The sequence below is a fragment of the Notothenia rossii genome (genome assembly GCF_949606895.1).
Source record: "Notothenia rossii genome assembly, chromosome: 3".
NCBI classification, from domain to species: Eukaryota; Metazoa; Chordata; class Actinopteri; order Perciformes; family Nototheniidae; genus Notothenia; species Notothenia rossii.
This window is the reverse complement of record NC_136901.1, coordinates 4,167,130-4,176,604: the sequence shown is the minus strand read 5'-3', so window position 1 is coordinate 4,176,604 and position 9,475 is coordinate 4,167,130. Positions and strand designations below refer to the sequence as shown.

The window sequence follows — 9,475 nt, the reverse complement described above, 5'->3', positions numbered from 1 at the left end:
ACATGACTCAACCCAGCGAAAAACCAGTCTTGGCCATGGTTAAGTCATGAACATACGTTTTTATTATGAGTTATAAACCCCCTGTACATGTGACATCATCACATCCCTTTACTTTTAGGGATCAATAAAGTATATATCTATATATCTAATGGTGTTTTTTGGTGCAAAAGTGATCATACCTCTAATGGTTTATCATATTGCAATTCCAAAATCTTTCAGTAAATCGCAAGGACTCCACAGCTTGTTTCTCCTTTTTCTTTTTATTAGTATACACACTATTACTGTAGTTGTTACGTCTAAACCCCATTTGCCACTGGATTTCTTGAACAGCTTTTAGTCATAATGTCATCTCTACCCATGTCTAAATGATTGTTTTTTTGTTCCTGATGTGCCAGCTGGAGATTTATACTACACGTACAAGGACAATGAGAGGATGGTTGTGTGCACCAAGGACCAAATTATCGATGTCCTGAAGGAGTGCCATGATAACCTGGGTTCCGGAGGTCATGCAGGGAGAAGGCGCACCACCGAGAAGGTTTTGGCAACGTACCACTGGTCCACTATGCGGGAAGACGTGAGGAAATGGGTGGGAGTTTTTGACTGACTGATTATTGATCTATAGAAATGTGTTGTATGTGTACATTGAAACAGAGTGAGACAGTTTGAGCTACATCAGAGCTGTCTAAAAACATATTTCAGAACTTGAACAGTTTAATTCTGTCTCCTCTGAAAGTTTTCTCTGTTCTATCATTTTTATACCTAAAGTTTTTTGTTTTGCTGATTGAAAATGTATGATATTTACGAAGGTTGATGAGTGTCCCCGCTGCCAGCAACACGAGGCCATTAAAACGGTTGCACCCGTACTGCATCCGATTCATGTTCCCGAGGCATGGACTGTCCTTGGTGTGGATCTCATTGGCCCACTTCCCACCACTGCTAAAGGCAAAAGGTACTATCATGATGGGCTGAAGTATGTGTAACCTCCTTTAAAGGTTCTAAACGTGAAGATTCTGGTTTAAAAAGAAAGGAAATAATTGACAGTTATTCTGTATGTATTTACAACATTCTCCATTTCATATTGCAGATACATTCTAACAGCGACCGATTTATTCACCAAGTGGGTGGTAGCAAAAACTCTACCAGAAAACAGCTGCTGACGTCTCAAAAAAGATCATCAACATTTTTCTCGATTTCGGGCTTGTCGAGAAGATCATTACCGACCAAGGACGGGAATTTGTGAATGAGGTACAATAATCTATCTAATACAGTGTATGTGTTATGTGTAACAATGTAATACGATCAGGGTAATTGGTGTACACTAAACCACCTGCAGGTCAACCGTTGTGTTTTCGATGCACTGGGTGTAAAACACTGCATCACTTCAGCCTACCATCCCCAGTGCAATGGCCAAGATGAGCGTACCAACCAAACCATCAAAAAAGCCAAGTACTGCGGAGAGGAACAGAATGACTGGGATGAACACTTGAGGGGCATTGTGGCCAGCATTAACACCTCAAAGCAGGTACAATGATGTAACAAATGCAGATGGAAACAATGCTCAGAGATACTAAAAGGAATTTGTATGTTTTCAGAGGTCAACCAAGTGCACGCCCTATTTTGCCCAGTTTGGGAGGCACCCTCGCGTCCCGGGTTCAATAAATGCAACACACAATGACGGGGATGATACCTCTGTTTTGGTGCCTGCTGATGAGGCGGAACAGCAGCTTGAGGCAAAGGCTGCAACCGTTGCAGATTTGCACTCGAAGGTGAGAATAAAATGGCAATATTTAAAACATAATAACTCCTAAAAAATGCAAGCGTATGTTAAAGACTGTAAATGATAACTGTTACATATCTTTCTCAGATTTACCAGAACATTCAAACTGCACAACAGAGACAAAAAATCCGTTATGAAACAATCAAGCGAAAGAATGTAAAATCTTTCCTGATTAATGTTGGAGATGAGGTCCTGAGAGCGAATAAGAGGAAGGAGGGCCGAAAAGGTGGAAAACTGGAGTGCAACTGGTTTGGGCCTTATGTGGTTTCCTCAATCGCCAACAAGGGTGTGGCAACCCTGTTGGGCTCAACAGGAGCTCAGCTGAGACAGGGTGTGAATGTGTCTCAGCTGAAGCCCTTTATCCAGCCTACGTTGAGAGGTATTTCGATTATCAATACAAGGACACATTTTAGGTATACTTCATGTGTGGTACTTGAATAATACTGTTTATTTTTTGTCTATCTATCTAATAACAGCTGAACCGAAGTTGGATTCGGAGGGATCAGTTGCTGACCACCAGTATGCCCTCTCTGGTGCGAAATACGCAAAGGATCTACATCCGATTCAATCCAAGCTGGTAGATATATGTTTACTTCATGCACAGTGATGGAGGTGCATTGTTTTGATTTTAATTTTTCTCTGTTTTCTATTGGCTTGAAGTATGTTTTGCAATCTGTTATTTGCAGCTCAGCTATGTGCTAGACCACGATAGGCCTGGAGCAGAGGTCATTGTGAAGGAAGAGGATGTGTGCCTGACCAGAGAGGACTTTTGGAGCCTGGGTCTTCCTCAGTGCATGGAGTCAAATGTAGGTATACTAGAGCTTTCCTGCCAACTTTATCTTGTCTCAAATAAATGGCACAGGTAACTTACTGTTGTTACTGTTTCAGATTGGAAACACGTGCCTGAAGATGGTACAAGAAGCCACCCAAAGACATGTAAGGTTTTGAACAGACATCATTGGTCAGCTTTTTCTTTTGAATAACACATATTTTCTAAATAGCTGTTTAGTGGTGAAACTCCAATCTCGTGAAGTGTGGTTTTCTCTTGTTGTTGAACATACTTCTATGAAGATTTCATTTTTTTTGGAAAACTATCAATATAGGGCAAACATATACACATCGTGGACATGTATGTGGTTCCTACCTGGAAGTCCAAAACAGCTGACGCGTTGGCCAGTTTTCCAGTAAGTTCCTGTTGCTTGAGACCTTCTATGTTGCTTGACATTGATATACAGCAACTTAAAATCCCTTGTTTATAATACTAGGCTGACAAAATGGCCACCAAGGACATGGTTTTAATCCCTGGCTGGAGTCGACAGCAAGGAGAGGCAGATCACTATTTGCTTTGCGTGAGTCTGTTCTCAACACTCGCTCTAGTGTGTACCACCTTCAGAGACACAATGTCCACTGTGTCTTTCAGAAGAGGGGCCCACTTTCGCTGGCTTGAGAGTAAGTGATTCAGTGAAGGTGCAGCAGTATACGACAGCGGTGGTGTCTATGCATATTTTTACTGGCTCTATTGAAATGCTTGTTTTACACAGGTGTTGCTACATGGAGTTGGTTCTCTGCTTCATACAAGCAGGATTTCCACGTCATGTACACCATTGACGTCTGCCGTGGATGCTTGGAGCCTTATAAAAACTGCAAACCAGGTAGACTTCTTATTCTGGATAATATTGTTTATGTGTCATTACATATTTAGTGTGCTGTGGTCCTAGTGTGATTCAATTACAATATTTTCTTTCTCTATTCATAGGATATGTTGGGAAAGGTAAAAGAGGAGAATTGCAGGGCATCTACTCTGATGACCAACATCCAGGTTATTGCAGTCCCTTCTGCAACCAAATATCATAGGTGCGTGTGATGACACAGTATCATTCCATTTGGCTTAGCTATAACATCCACGCATAACCCAAACCAACAAGATATCATAGGTAAAGATTAACTCACACAATCAAATGTCAGAATAGACTAAATTATCACTGCAATTAATGAAGAAGGAGGCCTTGATGGTGGCACTCAAGAGAGAAGACCTTGATAATAAGGAGCCTTTCATGTTTGTTTTCAGGGGCACGGAGGATATGGAGGTTTTCCCCTGCGTGGGATGATAGAGTATCATTGCATTTGGCTTGAATGATTGAATGACATTTTTCTTCTTTTGTGTCTATATCGACGCCGGGATCCGGAGTCGAGGCTGATCCTCTTGCTGTGGTCGTGTGTCTTGGATCCTCTATCCTGAGTTCTGGATTAAGTCGTGGACTTCGGGTCGTGGCTGAACCTGTCTCTGCGGTCCTGCCTGGGTCTCGTCGTGCTGCCTCCCTGAAGGCTCCCACAGGATTGTTGACATCCTCGTGGATTCATCTTCTTATTATAGACACATGCATTTCATTCGGTCTATATGCTGCAAAATGTATTATCTCTTGGATTTACACACGGCATCTATTGCACGTCTGTCCGTCCTGGGAGAGGGATCCCTCCTCTGTTGCTCTCCCTGAGGTTTCTCCATGTTCCCCTTTAAACTGTGGGGTTTCTCTGGAAGTGTTTCCTTGTACCATGTGAGGGTCTAAGGACAGAGGGTCTGAGGACAGAGGGTGTCATTTTCTTCTCCTACTGATATTCTGAACAAACTGCTGTTGTATTAGCTGTAAAATGTCTTTACTGTAGGGTATTTGTATTATATGTACAGCACTTTGGCTCCACCAAAAATCGTTTATAAATGTGCTATATAAATAAAACTTGATTTGATTGATTTGATTTGAAAGGGTGTGCGCCAAGGTTCCATATTAGGACCAATAATTTCACCATATATGTAAATAATCTCTAATAATTTTTCAAATGCTCCTTTCCATTTTTATGCAGATGATACTGTTATTTATTGTTCATCCTCTTCTATAGAGCAAAGTCTTGATTTCCTCCAGTCTGCCTTTGATGTTATTCCATCCCATTTATCTCAACTCAAGTTAGTATTAAATGCAGACAACTCCAAACTCATGATATTTTCAAATGGCAAAAAGTTAACTTCTTTTCTCCCCAACATTTGTACTGTTCAAGGGACTGACATTGACATTGAAAGGGTCACTACATACACATATCTAGGTTTTATTATTGATCAGAACTTATCTTTCAAGTCACACACTGAAAATGTTGTTTTAAAATTAGGTTTCTCCTTTCAGACAAGGAAACATTTGATCTCTGCAACGTTTTTACCAGTATTGGATTCTGGTGATCTGCTTTACATGAATGCCTCTGACCAGTGCCTAAAGAGTTTGTGTACCATTGTGCATTATGTTTTATTACATATATATATATATATTGTGAGTTTGGAATAAATATGCACTTTATGAAAATTATTAGTTGGTTACTGTTAGTAAAAAACAGTAAGGTTAATACTGGATGTTTGTTACACTTGGATATGTTTTCTGTGACACTTGTAACATAATTATTCTCCAGTTTATGCATTTGAGTGACTTGCAGTTAATGCTCGACATTCAATTCAAAACCTTTATTGATCCAGGTGAAATCCCATTGAGATCAATTATCTATTTTTCAAGGGAGACCTGCAGCAGTAGGTTCCACATGAAGACATAAAAACATAAACAACAGAACAACAAAAGGACATCATACAGCAACATGTACAGGGATTACAATTGACATACTATCCACCTGTACAGGTACCAGCAGCATCTGACTGTGGAGCATCCAACCGAGCTTTAAAAACATGTAGTGGTACCAGCTTGGTAATTTTACATTCTTTTTGCAGACTGTTCCAAGTTAGTGGAGCTGCACATCTAAAAGCTTTCTTCCCTAAGACAGTCCTAGCACTTGGCACATTTAATAAAACCACAGCATGAGATCTCAGGCAATAAGTACTTTCAGTTCACCGAGAGATCAGGGAGCAGATATAAGATGGTACTTTATCCAACATGGCTTTATAAATGAAAATGTACCAGTGACTGAGCCTCCGTACAGGAAGTGATGGCAGAACCTCCTTACAGGGTACAGTGATGCGTAAGTGCTTTACTGTTTGTCACAAATCTCAGTGCACTGTGATAGTAAAACCTTATTGTGGTGTAATTATATATCCAAAGCAGTCAGAAGTCAGAAAATCATTAGTGATGCTTAACCACTGGCATTCAAGAACCTTGGCCAGAACTGACAATTTAGAGATTGGTCTATTATTGTTTAACAAGGTGGCCTCCCCTCCTTTTAGTAGTGGCAGGACATAAACTGACTTCCATACTTTTGGGATTTTGTTCGTGCTGAGAGAGAGGTTAAAAAGAGAAGTGAGAGGTGGAGCAATAACATCTGCAGCTATCTTTAAAAAGAAAGGTTCTACATTGTCCGGACCAGCCGGCTTTTTAGGATCTAACTTGGTTAAGACTTCACGAACAACATCAACAGTAAAAGGAGTACAACTGAAAGGGTTTTCCAGACCACATTGTTCAGAGTCACAGACTGTGGTGTTCACAGAAGCAGAATTAGAAACAGAATCAAACAGAGAACCACAGGACACAAAATGCTCATTAAAACAATTTAGTATGGTGTTCCTGTCCGATATAGAGCCAGATGCTGTGGTAATGCACGGAGGTAGCTCATTACGGCTATCACCGGTTGATATCGATTTTATGGCTTTCCAGAATTTTCTAGGGTTGTTCAGGTTGTTTGTGGTAACTGACTGATAGTACTTAGATTTAGCACTTTTGATGTGAAGTGAAGCTGTTCCTTAGCTGCCTAAAACGCAGCCATTCTACCTCTGAGCCTGATTTCCTAGCCTTTGCCCAGGCCTTGTTTCTCTCATGTAGGAGACTAGATAATTCATTCTTAAAATGTATTTAAGGTACAATAAATGTCTACTGAATGTGAAATTCAAGTGAAATATGTGTTTATCACAGAAAAGGGTAACTGACAGTGAATGTATGTTTGTGGAACTGTGTCAGGAAAGTGAAGTGTTAATTAAAGAATGTTAATGAACTGAAATGCATAGAAAAGAAAGTTAATATACATGATTTTGTTGTGCAATAAAACAATCAGAAAAGCGATCTGCAAGGTGCTTAATACAGGTATCATCACTGCTACCGTGGTCATATCGGGGACCCGTTACAATAGTTGAGATGTGAAGGGGGTTATGTTTTTTGTCTGTGTTCTGGGTTCCTGCAGTTTTTTGAACAGACGCACGTTCAGAGGATGAAGCTGTTAGGGTGCTGCTACCATAAACTGGCTGTAGCCCACAAACTGAAGCAGAATGATCAAGTTCAATAATAACAAGCTCCAGTGTTATAATTCCATAATTCCATACTCATAAATAAAATGACATGCAAATAACATTTTCTTGGCTGTGGACTTGTACTGTACATAATTATGTTGAGCTCATGGTAATCCTAACCCTAACCCTGGGCGAGAGCTGTTGGTGTCTGAACTGCCAACTGTGAGGGATATCCTGAGGTATGGCAGCTACTTGAGGGATCAAACTAAAGATGGCAGGAGGAACTACCCAGTGGACCAGCTGGTGGGTGACATTTTCCCTGGTCTGATTGGTCAGTGTAGCAAAGCGAATGCTCTTTTCAAGCCACCTGTTATTAATGAAAAGGTGACCTGAAGGAGGTCTGGAATCAGGCAGTGAAGTTTTCCCTTGGGAAGGGCAAACTTGATGCCAAGGAGAGGTTCAGTGTCAAGTTAGACAAATTATTTGAAATTTTCACTTGCAAGTGTCGGATTACCAGTTGTGAGGGGGGAGGCTGTGATGGCTGTGTGATCCAAGCTCACATTAACTTTTCCTGCAGCAGAGGGAAAAGGATTCCTTTAAAAGATTTTGCATACATCAAGGGACAGAAAGAGAAGTTTGGAAGTAAAGGACCCCTTGCGGAGGGGGGCCTCATCTGAGGCGCACCTATGCGCTTATGTGGCGCAATTAGGGTGGAGCGGCACGGTTTCGCTGCTGTGAGGCTCCACTAGCACTCATCAAATAACTGTGCATGGGGTCTCAAATTGGCCCCTGGCCCTGGTTAATCTTGAAAATACATCTGCAATATCTTTTTGGGCCATAAATCAATATACTTATGTTATTATAATTTAATTTTAAGTTTGCACATCTTTATCCTTTTTTCAAAATGTACATCTCTTCAGTTCAAACCCTGAACGCATAGTGTCCACCTGAGTGGACATATAAAAATGTCTTTGAAAAAACTAGATAAAAAAAAAAAGTTCAAATCTTGTTTTTCATGCCCCAAGAGAAATAATAACACTCGGTAAAAAAATCCTGACTGAGGGCTTTCATAATTCAGGCATGAAAGGGTTAATAAAATACTCAGGGGAGTTTCCTGAATTTTCATGCCCAAAGCCAAGCACTAGGCCCTGGGTAAATTAAGAGGCTGATCTGGGGCACTTTTGTCCACTTTCCCTGGTGCTAGAAACTCAAGTCAGGCATCCCTCGAATCGTCTCAGAGAGTAGATGATCAGTGGGGCCTTCTTTTTACTGAAACATGATGTTTCGATGTATATTTCCATTGAAAATGCTAACCGCTAGCCGCAAAGCTAGCATCGCAGCCACTGCTCCGTTTTCGGAGACCTTGCACACGTTATTCACAAACATTTTCACACGCTAGGAGTATTGGAATACTTCAATTCGGTTCGTCATGATCTGTAGATGTGATTTTCCCCCGAGCACCCCTGGGTAAATTACCGTACAGCCAATCACAATGCGTACAATGCGTGACGTCATTGGTAAGAGACGGCCCCCGAACACATCTGGTACCCCGAACACATCTGGTACCGACACCGGCTTGAGTCAATTTCTATTCAAAATATAATTGATTGCCAGCCTCCCTTGTCCCTGGCTGGCTTGCTAGCTTGTTGGTAACCTAACTGATTTCTTCTAATGTGCCTGCATCTGGCGCCGAGTTGCCATATTCCTTTCATGAACCGCTTCCTGATATCCATTGTTGCAGATAAATATAAAGGATAATTTTCGATTTCTCCAAGCACGGGACTGTGCCCGTACTCACTTTGCTTCATTCCCACTATTGACTGCTAATTCCTTGATGGATGACATCCTCTCACTTAATAAGTTAAGTGGTAGTATAACTGTACTATATGACCTCATTATATCGGCTGGGACCTCTCCACTTGCTGGGGCTGTGGGCAAGTGGGAGAGGGAACTTGGGCTTGACCTCACAGATGAATGGTGGGAAATTGCTTTTAAAAGAGTAAATTCTACGTCCTCTTGTGCCCGACTGACTCTGATTCAGTTCAAGGTTTTGCATCGAATACATTTCACCAAAGCAAAACTTTCTAAATTATTTCCAGGCTCAAGTGATATCTGTGATAGATGTTCTTCGTCAATTGCCGATCATACTCACATGTTCTACTCTTGCTCGAAATTGGCTACATTTTGGTCTGTGTTTTTCGACACTGTATCTAAGGCTCTCAATATTTCATTGTCACCCAGTCCTCACATTGCTATTTTTGGTGTACCTGAAGATTTGACCATGCTGACTAGAAACCAGAGTGATGTTATAGCTTTCGCCTCTCTTATAGCCCGTAGACGTATATTGCTTCAGTGGAAAGACCCAAACCCACCCTCCGCATCTTCCTGGTTTGAAGATTTGTTGTCTTTTCTCCATCTAGAGAAAATCAAATATACACTACGAGGCTCGTCTGATAATTTCCTTAAAAGGTGGAATCCGGTACTCACTTACATTG

The 9,475-nt window shown here is 41.1% G+C and overlaps 1 protein-coding gene across 1 annotated transcript; it reads left to right on the top strand.

Moving 5' to 3' along the window:
• Positions 1–1,278: 1,278 nt before the first annotated feature.
• On the top strand, positions 1,279–5,095 carry LOC307034598 (uncharacterized protein; the record flags this gene model as incomplete). Its single annotated transcript, XM_079673429.1, has 11 exons — positions 1,279–1,282; positions 1,386–1,522; positions 1,593–1,766; positions 1,865–2,156; positions 2,254–2,354; positions 2,464–2,583; positions 2,666–2,713; positions 2,881–2,961; positions 3,043–3,226; positions 3,319–3,429; positions 3,534–5,095. The coding sequence occupies 11 exons, from the start codon at positions 1,279–1,281 to the stop codon at positions 3,629–3,631; spliced, it is 1,350 nt and encodes a 449-aa protein (XP_079529555.1). The 3' UTR covers positions 3,632–5,095.
• Positions 5,096–9,475: the final 4,380 nt, after the last annotated feature.